Here is a 20,939-nt window from a genome sequence, read left to right as displayed (position 1 = left end):
TTCGCTACAGACACATACTGTTTGTGACATTATCATGATATGTCTTAGCGCCCCCTGCTGGAATCGCGCAAAACACCTCTAAAGGAAACGGGAAGTACTAAGCTATGGTGCAGCTGGTGTTGTTTTCCGCAAGGGCAGGGCTAAATCGAGCGTTTACAACAACCGGTCGAAAAACATACAAACAAGCAACTAGTTTGGCTCACATTTACCAACTATATAAATATGTTCCCAAAATGAGCGCGATTCGTTTAATGACGTTGCAATTCTCATACAGGATAGTTGACTCAGTTTATCATTCGTGATCTAACGTAAGAGATTATTTACAATTTCTTTCAATAGGAATTCACTTATCGCACGCCGCTTTTGCTAGGTTACTAGATCATCGTTTTCATATTTAACGTTACATCATGCAACAGTCAAAAAACGAGGACAGTGAGGCCACAGTGGATGTACACTTTACCGACCTGACTGATTCATTGCTGGCATGGAAAGTTCCTGTGGAAATGTTTGTTATTGACAGCCCTTCAAGAGTGAGTAACATTACATATAAGCACGATATGTTCTTCTGATTTAACATGCCAGATGCATTGGATGTGTATATAAACCCTATATGTAAATACACCAGCGTTTATAAACGATGCGTTCATTCATATTACTTTCGTTTGCTGTGCTCTTAAATAGTCTTAATTAATCTATTTAACTCATGAACATATCCAACATGTATTCATCTTTTCCCTTTTACTTCAGGCGTAAACACATTGAGATATTGTGCATTCATTTCCCTATAGGTCCTATAATGTTTGTGTGCGTTTAATCAAATATATGCTAATTCGAGAAACTCACTTTTTGCAAAAGGTCAGATTTGATGAAAAACTTAGCATCATTTATTCCCCCTTATGTGCTTCAAAACCTGACAAAATGACTTTAATCTGTGGAACACAAAAGAAGATATTTTGAGAAATGTCTTTGTGGTTTTTTGTCCATACAATGGATGTCATTGGGGCCGGTGTTATTTGGTTAAGGGTTAGTCCTAGAAGTTTTAAATTACATGAGGGTAAAATATGAGTTTTCTTTCTTTTTTTGTGTGCAAAAAGTATATTTGCGTGTCTGTATTTGTGTGCTTATAAGCTCCATCTTCATCTCAGCCCTATGGCTCTTAAGGTAACATCACATGTAATCTTCAGAGTAATCTTAAGTGAGCCATAAAATTGAGATCCAGATATATTCCGTTAATAATATGATGTAACCCGTTGTTTTGATGATTATGTTACAGGGCTCTAGACTAACTTTTTGCACTGGTTGCACTGGTGCGCCTAATTTTTTTTCTTCGGTGCACCAGCATAAAATTTGGATCCCATTTAGGAGATATTGACTTGTTAATGATTAACTAACAATCTGGTAAAAATGTAGTTTTTTACCAAAGAAAGGTAACTTACTGAAAAAGTATGATTCACTGAACTGAAATACATTTCAGTTGGTTTAGATACATTTACAACATCTGCGTCTCCGTCGATTAGGAATGCCATGTACCAGTACACGATCCGTTCTGAGCATGCGCGTAATTACGTATTAGAAAACGTCATTGTTTTCCTACACTATTGGTACCCTGACGCAGGCGATGAAACATTTGACGGCCAGATGGCACAACTGGCAGCATATTTTTTGTTTTGTAGGCTAACGTTACATAGTTTAACCGTTCACGGCGAGTCTGTTCTTATGTTTTTAAATGTTGCTTACGTTACCATTACGATGTGTTTATGTGGTTGCCAATCCAAAATAATACAGTTGTTACAAGAACATGGATGATTTTGGTTACATGTGGAATAAAGTGTTAAATCGACTGCAAATCGACCGTGTTTCGAACTGAGATCAGTAGTATTGTCAAAGACGGTTTGTGTCGTTTTTTAATTAAAATCTGATAATACTAGATAACTTTAAATGTAGTAATTTATTAGTATGGGACTATATAGGCTAATATATCTATCCATGATATCTAAATTAGTAAAATAATCCCTTCAATGGCGTTCACAGAAGCCAATAAGGAACATAACACGTATGTCTAACTAGACTATATTAATTTACACGAAGAAAGAACTACAAAGTCAGGGGAAACATTACAGTATTTCAAACTGACTTGACAGAACGCATAGTGAAATGATACGAGGTGGACAGCAGCGAAGTAAATTGAGTATTGTATTTAATTTAACAGTAAAAAAATATAAACAAAGTAAAACAAAGCTGCGCAAGCGTGGAACAGATCGTGCAGTGTCGTAAATCATCCCACAACAAAATCATCATTTGCGCATGAGCGGTTTCTACAACGTTGTGTGCGCATGCGCGAACGGATCGTGTACTGACATACGGACTGTTCGCAACATGCACAGACGTATTTTTTTTCAACGTATCTGCGATGACTCCTATAATTTGGGCGCACGACATCATTGTATTAGAACCCGTCACAAATGCACTTTTGCCGGCCATGGTCTTCCCACACTCTTTACAGTAAATGCAGTGCATTATTTCATCAGCTTTGTATCTTAGCCAGGGAGACTTGTCGAGTCACTCTCTTCGAAATCTATACACTTTCGCCCTTTTAATTTCAGTCGGCTCGGACTCGATCGTATCTGGCTCATTATCGAATGCCGTCTTCGGACCAATGCTTGACATAACCTGGGAGGTTGATGGCTCCGTGTCAGAGCATTGTTTAAGATTATTGCACGGATTCTTATCGAAAAAGTTTTCAATCGTTCTTTTCATCTTTTCTACTCTGTCTGATTGCACCACACGCGATTTCATATGTAAACGCACGTACAGGAATATCTGGACCACGGCCAATCAGAGGCCTATCTCTAATTGGTTTAGACCACGTAATGGGACTTATGTGTGACAGGGAGACTTGAGTCGCGGAGACTTTTTTTCTCCGTCGAACGGCTGGTCGCACCGGTGCGACCTCAGATTTTTTTAAGTCGCAACATTGAGAATTTAGGTTAGTCGAAATTAGTCGCACTCTTTGGTAATTCACTCCTGTGTTACCAAAATATGGTTGGTGGTAGGACACTGAAGTATCAGTGTGGCACAGAAATAATTCATGAACTTCATTCTGATTTGGGTAAGATGTTTAACTACTGGGGTTTTAGCTGCTTTTTTTGTTTTTGTGTGAATACTTTTGGACAAAGGAAGGAACTTATTTAGACATCAGTGAAATGACTTGACTTTTCCTGTCAACTTCTTTATTTATTGTGAAAAGAGGAACTCGGGGAAAGAACATCCTCATTGTAGAAGTGTTAGCTCAATCCTGGGCTTTTGGAATGTTTAAACCGTTTATCTCTAACATGCTTTCTGATCTGAAAGTGGAACGTTTCATCCTTAAATAGAGTAAATAGAGATTTATTGTATTTATCTGCTGCATCCTTTAAGATGGTTCTGGAAGTCTTCACAAGTTAAATGGCAAAGCAATATATAACCCAGCTTATTGGGCTCATTTGTTTACGATTTCCCTACCGGTTGATTATGACATTGCAGAATGGTGAATAGGTGTGTTTGTTGTGGCTGAGGAAACTTTCCACTTGACGTCACTTTTGTTGAGCTGTAACGCAAATCCCCTTCATCAGACAGGCTTAAGTCAGGTCGTAGACATTGTTATTACAGCATAGAGACATCTCCTGGTGTTTCTAAAGCTCTTTTCATATATTGAAACCTAGAAATTGGTATACCACAAAGACACACAATGCTGGTTTTTGTTGAAATGTCTGGATGCTAAAACTACTTTGATCTTTTGATAAATGAGCAATTGTTTATTATGTTATGGCATAATATACAGTAAAGGGTCCATTGACCAAAAGTCGCTCAAAGTCCAAGTCGTTTATAGTTGAGTTCAAACAGCATGTGTTCAATATTCCAAATAGGACCAGAACCTTGAGTTAAAATGGGACGAGAGTTCGGAAAATGGTCTGGTGTTGAGAATGGAGAAAATATAAGTATGTTCCATTATGTGGAAATGGAAAGCAATGACAAGGATGTATTAATTGTTAAATGTTCATTCTGATTTGAGGTATGAGACAAAAGCAGATTCTTACATTTTTCTGGAATATTTGTTCACATCGATGTGGAGAAACTGAAAACATAGTTTGCTCCATACTGATAGGTCAGCTGTCAATATTTGTTGGTTTTAATACCCATGTGATGTCTCTTTTAAAGTTTTGAAAGTTTGTATTTTTTATGATAGTTTTCCATAGTCCGGTAAGTGAATTGTCACATCCGTAGCAGTCCATATTCCTCTTAAATGGACAAATGAAATAAAATAACTATTTTATGAAGAGCCATTCCTTCTCCATTTGTTGGGTATTAATTGCTTCTGGTTTGTATGTTAAAACACAGAACAGATCTTACAATGAGTCCTTTTTCACACCCATAACGTATTAATTTTCCTCTTTTTTTTTAAATAGAAAACTCCTTGGACTGATATTTTTCTGATATCATCAGTGGTTTAGTCAAATATAAACGTACTCTGAGAATTTATTTTAGTTTTACCCATCAAGTTTTGACTGAAAATGTCACATCCCTAAACCATAATTCTGGAATTGCCCAAATGTTTTTAATTATGTCACGAACATGTTCACAGTTCTCATGCTGGAATTATGTCACTGTAAAGCGTTCTTTTGTGGCTCAGTGCTTTAATAAGTCGCGTGTTTGGGTATCTCCATGCCTCTAGAATACACATTTTCGGTTTTTATTTTCAGCGTTTTGTGCTTGAGCTCATTGGTTTGTTTACCTCCGTGATACCAAATTCATCACTTATCGTTGTAATGCCATCTTCCACCCTCACATCTGTGAACTGGATTATTTACAATGGCACATCTATAAAAAAACTAAGTGCAGTACTCGCAGAATTGTGATCTGCTTGTAGCGTGATGCTTTCCATGTGCCATGTGAAAATGAAGATTTCATATTGAGGGAGTGCTTAAAGTCTTAAAGAGATAGTTCACCTAAAAATGCAAATTCTGTGATCAGCGGAAATAACCTAAACAACTTGGGACAAAATGGACTTAATATTCATTTTACTTGTCGTTAATATCTAAATGGGTTATTCAGCATTATATATATAATTTTATATAAGTATTCCATTTCAGGAATTTGCTGTGTAATCCTAGAGTGTCCAGGTCAAATCTTTTTCCAAATGTGGGGCAGTAAATGTGTCAAGGTGCTTGGTTTTTTTTCCATAGTCAGCTGATTGTCTCATGATGAAAGCATCCACTTTGGTTACTGCATTCAGCGGAAAGTCCAAAATAACTTTTGACACTTGCACAGCCACTTAAGATGTCATAAATTGAATATCTAGTCTGTGGAAAATATAAGCTGTTATTTTGTGACTTAGATGAACTCACATTCCTTGTACAAACCGGTTTCTGACCTCATATAACCACAGGCAGGGCTTATAAACAAAACACTTAGACTCATGTCGAAACTTTCTTGGAAGCCCACTTCCTGCCTCGGTGCTTTAAAACATGATGATAGCCGTCCCATTTGCACTCACTGGTCAAGTGGGTGATGTGTCTAATTTCTTCTTAAAGTGGGTAAAGACCGGTACATTTTTGTCCTGCTCTTCACTTGTGTCACTGCAGATGCTGAATTTTGGCTGAAATTAGTAGTGAGTTGGTTGAAATTGTGTGAAACATTACATTGCAGGTAAATAATCGTCTTATTTTCCATTGCCCGTTAAGAGTTAATCATATATTTATGTGAGTCTTGGACTGTATTATTAACTTCATTTGCAATGACATTGACAGCCCACGATCTCATTTGTTGACTCCGACAACTATATTTGTCATTTCAGTGATGGTATGCAATCATATGTTGTTACTTTAACAGGCTTTGACAAAATCTCATCCCATTCAAAGCTGATCTTTGTACTATACCGTACTGAACCGAATGTTTATGTTGTACACATAATAAGACCCGTTAGACACTTTCCGCCCGTATAAAACTACAACACAACAATGCCCCGCTCGCTTTTTTCCACCCTGGATTCCATCTTGTTATTTTAAATTGGTTTCATGTTTCTTGCTTTTCCATTCCCTCATGACAGGAATGATTCCACTGGAACAATGTTCCTAGCTTTTGGACTCTGTACACATCTGCACACATGAATGACAGGTGCTTAAAGCTCGAGTACACATCTCTAGGCTTATCTCACTCATGAAAGCTTTTACCAGATAGAGAGGGGAACTTTGAGGGTGAGGTATGTGAGGAATAAGCTTGTATGTTCACCTCAAGGTTATATTTTTATGGGAAATATTATTTGGGAATGAATTGGTCTGTTGATAAAACCTCTTTGTTTATGTGCAGTCACTGGATAACACCAGTTAGTCAGATTTTTCAAGCTGTGGAAGTCGTGACCGACCGCTGACACATCAAACAGTGGTGCTCATGTAGGCTGTTGAAAATATTATTATTTTAAACATATTTATCTAAGAATCAAAACAAAGATTATATTATAAAATAAAAAAATCGATAATGACCAATCTCATTGGTTTTGTATATCACATGACTAAATATCATAGATCTGATATTTAGATAATCTAGCCGCAGACAGAAGATCATCCACATCCGTGATGGCAGAATTTTAATGTTTGCATGAGTTATATCTAGATATGGTGTAATATTTTACTTTGCCAGTGGAAACCGACACGAAATTGTTTATTGTACGAAGATAAAATCATTCGTTAAAATGAACAAATCACTTATCATATCATACAAATCATACATATGTACTTTATCAGAGTTCACCCAAAAGTGAATATTCTTTCATCGTTTACTCAGCTTCATGTCATTTCAGATTTATATGACTTTCTTTACTTTACAGAACACAAATAATGTTTTGAACAATGTTGGTCAATGGTCACCAAATAAAATTGGACCCGATTGACTTCCATTGTATGGACAAAAAAAACACTGAGACATTTCTCAAAATATCTTCTTTTGTGTTCCACAGAAGAAAGACTCATATACATGTTTTGAATGATGTGAGGGTGAATAAATGTTGACAAAATGTTTGCTCCGGGTCGCGGAGCTACTGCATTATAAGGCATATCATACGTTTTATCTACACCACATTTCCTAAATACTTTATCTACCTTAAATACGCAAGTAGATTAAAACTCGATTTTTAACCATTTTGTGTCAATTAAAAAAACGTAAAAGATAATTAATTCTGTCGTGAATTACTCACACTCACATTTCTTTTTTCAGTTGAACACAAAGAAAGATAATATTGTATAATATGACATATCGCTTATTGCTGCCCGAACTCTTTGTAAGTCGCTTTGGATAAAAGCGTCTGCTAAATAACTAAATGTAAATGTCAATGTAAAGAAATTATTTAGGAAACAATGTGGAGTAAAAAAGTATATAAGTAAATACATTTCAAGTAAAAACACAGATATTTATAAAGTACCGATATTTGAAAATGTACTTGACACCAGCATACCAATGCTAAAATGAACTGCATTATGAAAAAGTGTTAACATAACATAGGCTGAATAGGAAACAACAACAAAGACTACACACTCATATCCAGAAAAGCTGCTTTTTAATAACACAGGGACAAATCTACTGACCCTGGAGTCTGAAAAGAGAGAACTAGTGGAATAAACACCCATGGAAAGTATGCTGCAGGGTGCGCTTGATAACACAGCTGCCCTTCTGCCCGGCTCTGCTGATTTAGATTTTCCATCAAGATGGGAGGGGCACCATGTAAGAGACCTGAGATGAGTGATACAGATCATTGTTTTACCACATGTCCTGAAATGGTGTGTCAGAATAACACAAAGATTGGCCGAGCTCGATCCGGGCTCTATGGAAAGCAGTGGCACATATTTTCCTAGACTTGCACTCTCAGGGTGTGTGTGTATGTGTGTGTGTGACGTTTCAGTGCAGAATGGGAAAGCGGGGTGGAGTCTGTAGCAGAGCTCCCCCTCCCCTGGAGTGGGCGGAGCTTGGGGTTGTGCTGCTGAGAGAGGCTTTCATATAAAAAGGCATTGGATAAGCTGCAGTCTTACAAAGCTTTTTTACGGTGGGTCAAGGAACACGGTCACCTTCAGACGATTTAAATCGTGCAAAAGAGCATCACGTGGATCTTTATCAAGAGGGGTTACGTTTACACACCGTCGGGTTTGGCTTTGATCTATTTCCTGTCTGTGAACGCTCGAGGCTCTCTGCTGGATCTGTCCTGCTTCGACTGCAGTCTCAGACTGTCTGGAAAGCAAGAAAATCGGCTGTGAAGCAGCGTTTGTTTCCTGTAGCAGGGATCCTTCGCACTCTCACACTGGGGAAGGCAAAACGCACGCGTCTTAGCCCCTCCTGCCCTTTACATTCTCTGACCTCGCAAGTCCTCAGGAGGCTCCGTCAACGGGTGTCAGTCATGCATCTAAAAACAATGAAGTGCAACCCTTTCTGCCTTATCGCCTCCCTGGAGGATCCAGGTATTTTTAACAGACCCGAGGAGAGGGTAAGGCATTGACATTACTGGTTTACAGGATTCAGTTTTATGATTTAAGAAAATAAGATGAGATGTTGTAGAATGTGTGTGTCTAGAAAGGTCTCCGAATGATGATGAGCTGATGTGTGGCAAAGACATGTTTGTATGACCTGTGTGATTTGTGGCTGCATGACCTACTTGGATGTGCTCATCTAATAAACTAGTCGGTTGGTTGTGGTCGTAGACTGTGGAAACATTGAATATTCATTTAAAGGACAGAAAGGATTTTGTATTTTCAATAAATATCATGTTATTCCAAATCTTTATGATTGCAGAACGCAAAAGAAGACCATTTTAACAACATTGGTAACCAAACAACATTGGACCCCATTGACTTCCATTGTATGGACACAAAAGACATTTCTCAAAATATCTTCGTTTGTGTTCCACACATGAACGATACGAGGGTCAATAAATGATAACTGGGTTCACTATCCCTTTAGGGTGGACGAAATTTGTTATTTAGCTGAACAGTTATAGATTTCCAAATGTGATATAACCTCTTACGTTCATATACAACAGGAATAAGATTCATGATTCATACTCTACTAAACTAGCTTGATCCATCAAGACTCTCTTTGTCATGTCCGTCTGCGTGCTCACAGCATGCGGCAAGTCTCTGTTACCTTGGAAACCAATATCTTACAGAGCACCGACAGACGTGGTCATTTTTAGGATGTGTATTAGATTAGTACTTGTGCGTCAGCTCGGTTTATTATAGAAACGTTTACTGAATATCAATCTGCCAGTATTCCAGAAAACGAGCTGAATGAATTCAGCGCACTCACATTTTACGGCCACGATTTTAAAGCAGGTGCCAGTAGCCTGGCGGTTCAGGCTTAAGTGGTTAGAAAGGTTTCCAGTCTAAATAGGGCACCTTTCAACAGCATGCCATTTAGCAAGGCACCTAACCTCCATGGGGGATTGTTGGTGCACTTGAGTCACCTGCTAAATGTATCTTTCTTTCCATGAAGATGCCAGATGTACTCAATGATTTTATCTCGCTTGCAGGCCAGTTTCGAGGAGCTGTTTCGTGCCTTCGACAGAAACGTCACCTTCCAGTTCTTCAAGAGTTTCCGTCGGGTGAGGATTAACTTCAGCAATGCTCTGGCAGCCGCGGAGGCCAGAGCAAAACTCCACAAAAGTGACTTCAATGGGAGGGAGGTGCGGCTCTGTTTTGCCCAGGTATGTCATCTAATAGCAAACACTTATATGCAATATTAGTGAGTAACAGTGAGTAAATGAAGATGGAATTTAAACTTTTGAGTGAATTGTTCCTTTAAAGGTCTCGTGTGTATTTTTTGGTATGATCTATTGGTAGAAATGCAATATAATATACATTGCCATGTCTTCAGAGGTGTATAAAGAGCTTACAGAATGAACCGTTATGTTTTTTTTTACCATAGAATGTGCTATTTCTATCTACATACACCGCGGGTCCCCTTGCATGTTATTCGCTGGTTCTGTTTTCGAAAGGGAGTTGTGGAATGAGCGGTTGGTTGTAATTGGATTGCAAATTACTGACTGGACCTTTAACAAATAAATAAAATGAATCATTAATAATAATGACGGACAAATTATACATTGTCCTTTATAAAAATGTAATTTAATGGTCTAACCAGGCGTGACCAAGTATGACAGTACATGTTTAAAGCAAGAGTTTGAAACTTACATAATATGCATCTATGTGGACTATGGCACAGTTTGATTTCTCTGTAGCAGATGAAACAGAAAAATGAAGTTTACAGCAAACGAAACAGAACAAAGATATTTTTTATGTTAGGCAAAATAATCCTACTATTGTCAGATTTGTAATGCTCAAATTTTAATAACTAATTTTCTTTAATGTATCTTTCTTTTACCACCTTGTCATCATTCTAGTCTGTGCACATTGGCAGTCCGCGGTTAGAACCTCCCAAACCAGATAAGCAGTTTCTTCTTTCACCTCCTCCATCACCTCCTGTGGGTTGGGAGCAGGACAAGGACGCCACACCTGTCATTAACTATGACCTTCTGTGTGCCATCGCCAGACTTGGGCCAGGTACATCACACCTAACATGTCACACTTTAATTACCTGTTACTCAGTTGCTATCATCACAAAAGATCTGAGCCTTTTCACCATTCTAAAAATAATTCTTTCATGTTTACTGCAGGTGAAAAGTATGAACTCCAACCAGGAACCCCCACCACACCCAGTGTGGTCGTTCACGTTTGCGAGAGTGACCAGGACAGCACAGGAAACGATGAGGACATGGAGGGAGGCAGAAGCGCCCGGCCTAAAATCGTCCAGACCCGTCGTCCTGAATACACGTCCTCCGTCATGCAGTGAGCCTCGGGAACCTGTCATTGTGCCATAACTTTCACTTTACTATTACATTGCCCTCCGGGTGGGGGGGGGGGGTTGTGGCATGCGGTTGGACACCACTAGAGGACGCATTAAGACTCGATCTTGTGCAGAGGGACGTAATGTCCAGCATCTGACAGGAAAGAGGGGTCTATTGCATGCATTCATTGGTAGAAAGCAATAGAACATATGGGGGAATCTAAAGAGTGCTTTCATTGGTTACACTGGCCGAGGATAACACAAGTCTCCTAACAGGTTTTTTTTAATCTTGGGAAGCATGTTGTATCCTAGCAAGTGGGTGTGTTGTTTATATGATTCATTTGTATTGCCTTTAGTTTTGCTTGAAATTTCATGCTCTTATTGAAATAACCCTTTCAGATACTCGTGGGCACTGCACGATTACAGCTCAGTATTTGACTGAAATATTGGACCTTGGATCAGGCTTAATGCTGAGTGTAAAAGCTGAGTTTTATATTTTTTTTATTCATCTTTCATTGTAATTCTTGTTCCACCATGTGCCTCAACATTCTCCAAAATGACAGAATCATAACTAAATGCTGTAGTATGACAAAGTCATGTAATCAGCTTTATCTTTTATTTATGCCATTTTATGGCTTTTAACAAACCTGACTTTATTCTTGAAGACATTTTAACACACATATTCATTTAAATTAGGTTAGGACTTCATTTCATTGGGTCAAGTAGGTCACAATAACACTGTTATGAAGTTCCCGGTCTTAATGGAGGACTGTTACACAACCACGACGAGCACAATTTTTGACAAATTAGCTAAATATATTTCTGATGCCTTTAACTTGTTATGTTTGTATATATGGAATATACTCTTATTTGATTGTTTTTGTAACTTTGTTTTGAAACCGCTACCGATTTGGCGATAGCTTGGGTGTTTGTTCTGTCATAACAAAAATCCTAAAAAACAGCCATTACATGACATTAAAACTGAATTTTTCCGCACAAATTTGTGTCTAATGTCCTTTTTGTTGTTTTCTTTTTTTGCACCCCATCGAAACTTTTACAGTCTGTGATATTGTAATTGTTCTGCTTTTCAGCCCACATCCCTCTTGAGTTTTATGCATTTAGCTGTTTTCAGAGGTGAATCAGCATTCATCCAGTGTGCTGGTATTGCAATAATGACGCAAGTTGAGGACTTTCCAAGGTGATTTCAGTTTTTTCTCTTGAAATAGAATCCATGAGACTCAAATGTCTGCCTCAATGTACACCTTTGTTCTCTCTTGTGAAGTTATTCAAAGTCAAGGTCAAGCTCACATGCAATAACAATGTCTGCTGTCCTTTGGGTGATGCTAAATGACTCATGCCTATTATAAACATAATAATTTTTACTTGGTAAAGTAAAAAACTATTAAGTTGAAAACACCATTATGTCCGATATGATTTAATTAAAAGAGACCATTTATGACCAGCATAATGCAACTCGCGTCTTTTTAGCCAATGATTTTGTCAGGCACATTTTGAGGGAGAGTCAGTTTGACCAATCATATAACAGATAGGCCTTCTTCAGACATTTCACCATGAAATAACAGATGACCTTGACTAAATTCATTAAAGTTGTTGACATCTTGAATGGGTGGGATCCATGTAAGTCTGTCTCTATAGTCATTATGGGGTGGAACCATGATCTCAAAGACACTTCGGTCCTCCTCAGTGTGTTTTTTGGGTTATCTACAAGAGGAAAGCAGGGTCAAACCACAACAAATTTCTTGGCATCTTTTGCAATAACCCATAGTAAAGTACTGTACGCCTGGAAGGTACGTCTATTAAAATTATGTCATATTTCGTACCTCATTTGAACTGTTGTAAAAATATCAATTTGTATAACAGCTGAAATAAGCAACTACGTGAATGCAGAAATACTGGTCTTTGATTTTTATTTTCAGATAGTTTTTTCTTCTCAGACTTGTTGTAAAGCTCATTTTGTTTCTAATTCTGATTTAACATAAATAGAGAAGTGTGTTTAGACTTTTAACTGGTGGTGTATATTGGCATAAAGTAAGTATGCATTTGAAAGATCCCATATATCACTGCTGTCCTTCTGAAACCTTGTATCTCCATATTACGTGATTTTTGCTAAAAATCATTATTATTAGTCACCCTGTATGTTTGTCACTGGGTCTGGCAAAAAGCTGACCAGGAACAGGTATTAAAAAGTGCTTATTAACTTAAACAACACAGTATGCAATCATTGAAAACGTTTTTTCGATTTCATGAAAACCTGCGCATTTGGACAGACGAGGATTCAGAAGGACAGCAACGATATGTTTTTTTATATATAAATATCTTTCTCAACAGTGGGCAGAATGTTAGAACAGAACTACACGGATATACATGCTCTGCTGGTGTCCTGGCTGAATCAGTATCTTAACAGGACATTGACAGCAGGAGCGTATGTATCCCCACACCAGACACCAGTTCATGTGAGTGGGTCTCCAGTTCGAGATGAGGGTTATGGCATGATCTACATCTGTCTAATGGTGGGCCTGTTTAGTTTCTTCACCTTTGGAATCATGTTCAGCTACATTCGCTCGAAGAAGGTAGAGAACTCTCAGGATCCATATCATCAGTACATAGCTAAAGACTGGGCCAGTGTATTATCTCCTGTGGTCATCAGTAACCCATCTGTTCTTGGACACCTTCCAGGATACAGTGGAAGAGATCAAGAATGGGACTAAATTACTGTCTGTGACACCTGAATCACATAATAGTCTTTTTGAACTATGTTATTTTTGTGTGACCTGTTTGTTTAATGAAAGAATTAAATATATTTGAAATAAATTATAAACAATTCAATTTTACAGTATACATGTCAGTTTAACTAATAAGTTAGTTCACATTAATTTCATACCAACACTTAAGTTTGTTGGGCTTTGTTTGATCAATGTGTTGATCATTTTTTATTGTTTTTTACTGACTAATTATGGTTATTTGTGTGGCCATGGATTGTTGGCTATTAGCAGACTCTGAATAAAAGCTTATTTAAAATCTGCCTTGATCATGGACTGTTGCCATGACAACTAGCTTCCTGATTACTGGAACAAAAGTTAGAAGATGAAACTGCCTTTGTGGAGGATAGTATGATGTTACAAAATGTAAAGTAATGTCATTTATGCCCTAGAAACAGGTGATTCTTTTTATATTTCTTCATTTGAATTCAATTTCCTCTTTATTCACAGAGCTTTAAGGCACTTGAATTACACAGCCGAACCTATATATATACTATAGATACTATATTACAACAAACTATCACATTAAAGCTTAGTAGAGCATTTTTACAGTATATCCTGTGGGTAGTTGACATACAGTAAATGGCCTGTAAATGTGTCCTATGGTGTGGCTGCCAAATTTTTACAACAAACTGTTAATAATACAGTATATTATTTGATAATATTGAAATGTATATTTATAATACGAAATAGCATTTAATAGAACATTTTGAAAAAAACAATACAGATAACTCTCACTTATGTTGTAACACTATTTGTCAACTACCCATATCCAGGTCATGAAAATATATAACATATTATAATTAATAATATAATATTTAATCATATTTAAGTACATATAAAATAAAACTATTCATCCCATTTTTACCATTGCTGTTTCACGACAGCAGAGCACAACTCGCACATAAACAGACTTACAATTTTCAGCACTGTAGTTTGAAAAAATACATTTAAACTGTAATGCATTCATCTTTATCGTTGTACAGTTGTACTGACCTAAATGTATGCTTATTTTTATTTTTTTTTAAGAATTGTGTCATTCTGCATTACAGTAATAAGATTTATCGATGGGAATATTGTGAATTAAAACATCCAAAGTGAAACAATGGAACACATTTCAGTTTTGCGGCACATTAATATTTAAATGCTAAAAATAGGCCCTCCTGATGGTTTGAGGTGAAATATGACTCAAGTTTTTTGTTTTTCTCTTTTGAAAAGATTCTGGATCCATGTGATCAGTCCTTGTCTGGTGTGCTGAGACGTTCTCGCTGTCTTCATCTCTTCCTTTCGCCTTCTTTCTCTCTCTCTCTCGTTCTCCTGTCTGAGCATCTGATCTGTTTTCTGTATTTTCTCCACCTCTCTTTTCAGACTAAAATGCACCATCTGTCTGCTCATTAGAGGCACAATCAGGTTAAAATGATCAACTTTTTTGTTCAGTTTCACCAGCTCATCAGCAAACGCAGCGCAGTGCTCCTTCCACTGGAGGGCTTCTGAATGTCTCATGGATTCACCCAGCCTGGCCCTGACCTCCTGCAACCCCGTCCTCATTTTTTCGATGGTCTCCCTTATTTCCTTCTGTGCGACGATCCACTCGGGCTGGTAACCATTGTCAATGAGGATTCTGTTGAGGTTGTGCGTCATGGGATCCATGTAAGGGTTATAGTCAAACTTGTTGAGCGGTTTGCCGGTTCCGCCAAGGTTCTGAAAGTCTCCACGGGCCATTGACTCCAGGATGAGGTCCTCCACCAACCTCTCCACCGCCTGGGTGATTTTGATCTGCTTGCTTCGCAAACGTGCATCCCGGGTGATCATGGCACCCTCGTCCGCTGCCGCCTTCTCCATCTCCTTGCGTCGATATTCCAGGACCTGGTCGGTTGCACGGTCTACGCGAAACTGCGTGTACTGCCTTTCCCGTTGACTCGGGGTGCCTGAACCCACCCCTTCAAAGCTAAGGTAGTGTCTGTGCTGAGGAGCGTGACCTTTAACCTTATCTTCCTCCTCCTCCTCCTGCATGTGTTTAGTGTTCTGCGAGGCCGACTTCTGCCGAGCCAGGTGGGCTAGGACGGCCCTATACGCTTCCTCTATCCGTGAAAATAAAGCAGCATCTGCCGTGGGAGCCCCGGAATCTGGATGGAAGAGCTTGGCCATGTGCAGATACGCCTCCTTCACCTCCGCAGGGCCACTGGCTCCATCATCCGGCAGCTGCAGCAGTCGGTAGCTTTCTCTCAAACTGCGGCTGATGGATACAGAGCCGAGCGCTCGCCATGAGAGGAAACAGGACAGAGGAAAGAGAGCTTTGTGGGGTTCTACAATGTGTAACCGCAATAACACCAAGCAGCTCATTGTGCTTCTGTGCAAACGGGACATGAAAATAAATTAAGTATTTATTTGGAGATTAAAAGTATTTCTAAAGTATTTTTGTTTTGGAGGAGGAGTCTGATCCTGTCAATCATCAAGCAATCCCATAGACAGCGACAACCGCTCATTCTTAATAACTTGGTTGTATTCGTAATGAACAGAAAACCAATTCGTATATTTAATATTCGTGTTATTAGTCTATAGTCTATATATCGTAAGTGTACACTTCATGTTATGCAAAATTGACCGTTTCTTTTTATTAGATCCTTACGAAGCGTGTTAGCACGGGTGCTAATGCTCAGGACTACATAAACTAACTTTAAGGATCATTCGCCTAAATGCAATATATAACAATGACGTAGTTACAGTAACCTACCTTACTAATTTAGCTCAAATGTTTCCATTCCAGTGTGTTTTATTAACGACACGTTTAGCCCACTTCGGTTCGTAGTGGTATCGTACAGCATGCTGGTAAATGTAGTCAAGGGCAACGTGCATTTGTGTTTTCGTCCCGTAGATGTCACCAAAAATCTCAAAAGTCGATTTAGAAAGCTTTACGTTGCCCTTTTTCTTTTAGAATATCGTCGTTTATGTTTGTTATCACTTAGGCCTCAATGATATCAGATTTGGTTCATTTACAGCTAATTGCATGAATATGGGTTATTCATGCTGATGAATTGATGTGTCACTTCCTCAACAATAGGTCAGATCCAGATGATATTCACTTTCTCATCACCATTGACAGCAGAAGGTCAATTTGTGTTAATATGGAGTCTGCAGAAGCAATTGCATATTTTATTGAAGTTACTTGTTGGATAAATTAAAATAAATAGAGAAATAAACATGTTTTTCATAAGCTCCACCATTTTGCTTTGATGGCAGCAAGCAATTTGTGTGAACAATTATGATAAATTAATTTCTTTGAATTTATGTTGGCATTTATTTAGTCAATCCTTAAACATCTGTTTTTTTCAATTTAATTGTAAATACGGATTTCCATTATGTGAAAATGTTATATTACTTATACTAAATAATAAAAATGTACAAAGATTAGAAATATTTGCAATATATGTAAAGGATCATTGATCTAATGCTATTGCTTGTTTAGAAAACACTTGTATTATTTTAATGTAAGAAATATTTACATTCAAATAATTTATATGTGGGATCTCCCATGTGAGTAAGCAATTGGTCAACTTGACTGCCCTGAGGACATCGGGAGCTTTTTAACATCCCAGAAATCAATAATGTGAGATCAATGATTTTCTGTTGAAGTGCTTTTCTCCCAGCACTCTGTGTCACAAATACAAAAGGCCACAAAAGAATGACAAGAAGGATCCCACAGACCGTAACACATTAAGCTCTCTTGGTCAAAAGAAAACTCAAAATAGCATTTGAAGAGACACATATTCTTTAGAGGGACTGAAAAATGAGCAGCATTACTGATGAAGATCTGGACCACTATTTACAAAATCAGGTGACCTACTTCTGCTGTTGTGAATGCTAATACGTGCAAGCTGAGATATAAAACAAAGCATTACTTTTATGGATTCATGTTTTTGCTTGTTGTCACATTGGTTCTGTTCGGCTAGTTTAAATATGCTCTAAAATTTGTTATTTAGTTTAATGTCTGATGCAAATGTGTTTCCGCTGTTGCTGCGTTGGCTGGATGTGTCATTGTCAGGTGGATCTCAGGCATCGGCAAGTTGCAAAGTCGGTAGAAGATGTACAGAAAATATTAAAAGATCTCACAGCTGAGGTCAGCTCAAAGGATGCCCGTTTCCAGTCCATTGCAAACTCTGGTGTCCACAATACCAACCTTAAAGTAATAGTTCATACAGACTTATTGTCAATTAAACAAAGAATTTATGAACTATGAATGCTTTAGTAACGTGACGATTCCTGTGGTGCCACATTTGTGTTTAGGATCAGCCAGCTTTAGTGTCCAAATGGGCTACATTGCTTCGGGGAAGATGTGCATACAACCCTGCCCTCCAAGTAAGAAACGTGAATAAATAACAAAAACAAAAAAGTTGTTGTTTATATGTAACTTCTTTTAGTGCTGTAACATTGCCCCGATAAATATCTTTGGTGTTTGAGTTTTGTTAGATCACTTTAAATTACCTATAAAGTAGGCATACTCAGTGGTGACAGGCTGGCAAAATGTAAAATATGAAATTAGATAAATAGAATAAAGCACATTTTGTTAAATTTTACAATATTACCCAGCTTAGAAATAAGTAAGTAAAATGTGTATTAGCTAGGCATTGTATTGTGGATTAATTCACTTTAAAATCACTCATATCTCCAGGTGCTCACACCAACCCTGTACCTGATCTCAGTGCCTTTGCGGGGCTTGATGGGCTATAAGCAGAGGCGAACACGACAGTGGCGTTACTACACGTTGAGCGGGTCTCGTCTCCTCTCACCTGTCCGTGAACCAGAAAAGGTTTATCAGTGGTTGGAACTGGAGAGTTTTGTCAACCCTAGTCAGGAGTGGCATGACGCCCACATTACAATTGAAGGTGATATTGTGCCAGCCAAGGTGGTGAATGTCTTCAAAGAGCAACTAGAAACATCCATAAAGAATTGTGGACTAACAAGTGCGTAAAACTAATGTCATTTTAGATTTTTGTATAGCTAGTTATTTATTAGATATACCAATTAGTTTACCAATCACTGTTATATATTCAGTGATATATATATTTGCTGGCATCTCCTTTTTTATAAAGTGTATCATACAGTTAGGTTCAAAAGTCTAGATGTACAGCTGAATAGCTTCATTCTTGCTTTATGTTTATCCATCTGTGACAGATAAAGTGAGCATGCTGGAGTCAGTTGGGTCAGTGGTGCGTGTTGCCGTGGAAACATCAGAGGCACAAATTGAGGTGGAACTGGTTCCTACGGTGGAGCTAATGAACTACTGGCCAAAGAGGGCTCGATGGCCCCGCCTCTTTCGGAGATGGCCCTCTGCAGAACGTGCTCGCTGCATCAAGGTCAGTGGATGGAGGGAACTGGCTGGATCAGGTTATTATCAATCAGTCGTTTTAGCACCGAGAGCAGCAACAAACAATATGCTTCCTTATTTACAAATTTAGATTCTGCACTATTTTCACAAGTCACTAATCAAATTTGTGTGTGTGTGTGAAATAAAAACATGAAATAAAATTCTTCTTTATCTGAATAAATCCTCTACAGTCTTTTGGATTCAATCTAATGGCCACATCAAACTACCACTGGCTGCTGTCATTCTCTCGGGCAGAGCAGGTGCTGATGAGTAATATAGATGAGGACGGCGGCTGCCGCAGGAAATGCTATCGGGTGGTCAGACAGCTTAAGGAAGACGTCTGGTGTCCCGGAAGCAAACCTGTCATCACTGCCTACCATCTACAAGTACAAGACTCCTCATCTCATGCACACAAAAGCATTTGTCTTCAAATATTATACAATTATAAATGTAACTTAGATTATTTCCCTCCGTGTCAAATCATCTCTAGACACTGCTGTTCTGGACATGTGAGAAGTACCCCTGCACCAGGGACTGGAGGGATTTCAGGGGATGTGCATTGCGGCTGGTGCACAAGCTCTATAAATGTGTAAGCCAGCATTATCTCCGACATTACTTCGTGAGATCCCACAACCTTCTGAAATACAGCAACAGGAATGAGCTTGATGATGTGGCAAAGAAGATCAATAGTTTTCTGGACAACCCAGGCGCATACGTTCACTAGAAGCTTCCTCTGTGGGTTAAATGATATAGATCTGTGTTAGCCGTGCTCTGTTTTTGACTGCATCATATTGATGAGATGATCATAGGGTGTGGAAGACTAAAGTAATAGTGTTTACTCTATATACTTGACATGTTGATCACCAAAATGATGATGTCAGCTTTCTTTACATTAGCCATAACTCATGAATGACGAAAATTAAATATTGAACTTAATAAGAAAAAAGTCTCTCTGAAATGTCTCACTTCACACTTTAAAACTTTTTTTGATACAAATGTAACAATTTCCTTTTATCACACGACTCTCTGGAATACTTTTTTCTAATTGGTCAATTGCGGCGTTGTGAATAAAAATCATCTAGGAAATTTCTAACCTTTACCTCCTGAGCCTCATCACATGACGGTACTTTCGACACCTGACATCTCGAGCTGTTCATTTTGTTGTCAAGATGGACTTGTAGAACCTAGGCATTGACTTTAAAGCGAAAGATACATTTCTGATAGATAGTGCCCGTGCACAAAACAAGAAAACGTTTAAACCATCACTCGGAAGAGCATTTATTGCTATATGTTAATGCCTGCATACGTGCATAGTAAAAATTTTATTATTTTTGTTAGATTAAATTTCTCCATAAATAAATACAATCCCGCAAAATAATGGATTGTGAAGTTGTCAAGCTCACTGAATACATTCCTGGCTAAATAGTTGGTGGAAGGGATTCCTATCTGGTTATCTTTGTGGAGGAGGGGATCCCCTCTAAGCTAAACATTCTTTGTTTTTCAATGCTGTGCCTTATTGGTCATTCTGTGAATCCCTGGACATATATGAAACCTTCCAGATGTCTTTTTGGTACCATATATAAATACTTGTAGCTCCTAAAATACATGAGTTCAAACGCTGCCTCTCCGTGTCTTGTTTTTGTACTCCCAGATCTGCATAAGAATTCTCTTACAACATCCAACCTATTTATGATTTGATATTTTAATGGTGATCCAAAACACAGAAAGTGTTAATGAAATTTAGTGTTTCGAAAGGAACCTGAAATTTTACAATTTTCTTTATTTTGGGATACGTATTTACTTAAACGTACAGCCTGTTTTCCTCTTTTTGCTCTTTGCTAACAAGTTCAAACTTCATTTGTGAAAACGTAACAATGTATTACATTGCGCTGTAACTATTAATAAATCAAACCTTATTATAAAACGCTTACCAC

At 38.1% G+C, this 20,939-nt stretch overlaps 3 protein-coding genes across 5 annotated transcripts; 2 read left to right on the top strand and 1 right to left on the bottom strand.

The window, feature by feature from the left end:
• Nucleotides 1-65: 65 nt before the first annotated feature.
• Nucleotides 66-11,858, top strand: rcan1a (regulator of calcineurin 1a). Of its 3 annotated transcripts, XM_079464929.1 has the most exons (5): nucleotides 127-308; nucleotides 417-530; nucleotides 9,548-9,721; nucleotides 10,418-10,577; nucleotides 10,691-11,857. In XM_079464929.1, exons 2-5 carry the CDS (start codon nucleotides 504-506, stop codon nucleotides 10,864-10,866), a joined length of 537 nt encoding a protein of 178 aa, XP_079321055.1. In that variant the 5' UTR covers nucleotides 127-308; nucleotides 417-503; the 3' UTR covers nucleotides 10,867-11,857. The 3 variants fall into 3 exon arrangements, with proteins under 3 accessions (XP_079321053.1, XP_079321055.1, XP_079321054.1); XM_079464927.1 differs by having other exon boundaries at nucleotides 66-530; nucleotides 10,691-11,858; XM_079464928.1 differs by lacking the exons at nucleotides 127-308; nucleotides 417-530 and adding an exon at nucleotides 7,999-8,506.
• Nucleotides 11,859-14,442: 2,584 nt separating this feature from the next.
• dnajc28 (DnaJ (Hsp40) homolog, subfamily C, member 28) lies at nucleotides 14,443-16,481 on the bottom strand. The gene is made up of 2 exons (XM_079464111.1): nucleotides 16,375-16,481; nucleotides 14,443-15,990 (listed from the first exon to the last, which is right to left on the bottom strand). Exon 2 carries the CDS (start codon nucleotides 15,981-15,983, stop codon nucleotides 14,829-14,831), a length of 1,155 nt encoding a protein of 384 aa, XP_079320237.1. The 5' UTR covers nucleotides 15,984-15,990; nucleotides 16,375-16,481; the 3' UTR covers nucleotides 14,443-14,828.
• On the top strand, nucleotides 16,107-20,939 carry mab21l3 (mab-21-like 3). The gene is made up of 7 exons (XM_079464112.1): nucleotides 16,107-17,475; nucleotides 17,683-17,823; nucleotides 17,925-17,996; nucleotides 18,310-18,601; nucleotides 18,813-18,994; nucleotides 19,197-19,391; nucleotides 19,496-20,939. The coding sequence occupies exons 1-7, from the start codon at nucleotides 17,428-17,430 to the stop codon at nucleotides 19,727-19,729; spliced, it is 1,164 nt and encodes a 387-aa protein (XP_079320238.1). The 5' UTR covers nucleotides 16,107-17,427; the 3' UTR covers nucleotides 19,730-20,939.

The sequence above is a fragment of the Barbatula barbatula genome (assembly GCF_947034865.1).
Source record: "Barbatula barbatula genome assembly, chromosome: 9".
NCBI lineage: Eukaryota > Metazoa > Chordata > Actinopteri > Cypriniformes > Nemacheilidae > Barbatula > Barbatula barbatula.
This window is presented reverse-complemented; position numbering and strand designations above follow the sequence as displayed.

Coding starts and splice junctions, on each gene's coding strand:
- rcan1a (XM_079464927.1), top strand. CDS start 408: ATGCAACAGTCAAAAAACGAGGACAGTGAGGCCACAGTGGATGTACAC. Junction 9,722..10,417: donor TGCGGCTCTGTTTTGCCCAG/GTATGTCATCTA, acceptor TCATCATTCTAG/TCTGTGCACATTGGCAGTCC. Junction 10,578..10,690: donor CATCGCCAGACTTGGGCCAG/GTACATCACACC, acceptor TGTTTACTGCAG/GTGAAAAGTATGAACTCCAA.
- dnajc28 (XM_079464111.1), bottom strand. CDS start 15,983: ATGAGCTGCTTGGTGTTATTGCGGTTACACATTGTAGAACCCCACAAA.
- mab21l3 (XM_079464112.1), top strand. CDS start 17,428: ATGAGCAGCATTACTGATGAAGATCTGGACCACTATTTACAAAATCAG. Junction 17,476..17,682: donor ACCACTATTTACAAAATCAG/GTGACCTACTTC, acceptor TGTCATTGTCAG/GTGGATCTCAGGCATCGGCA. Junction 17,997..18,309: donor CATACAACCCTGCCCTCCAA/GTAAGAAACGTG, acceptor TCATATCTCCAG/GTGCTCACACCAACCCTGTA.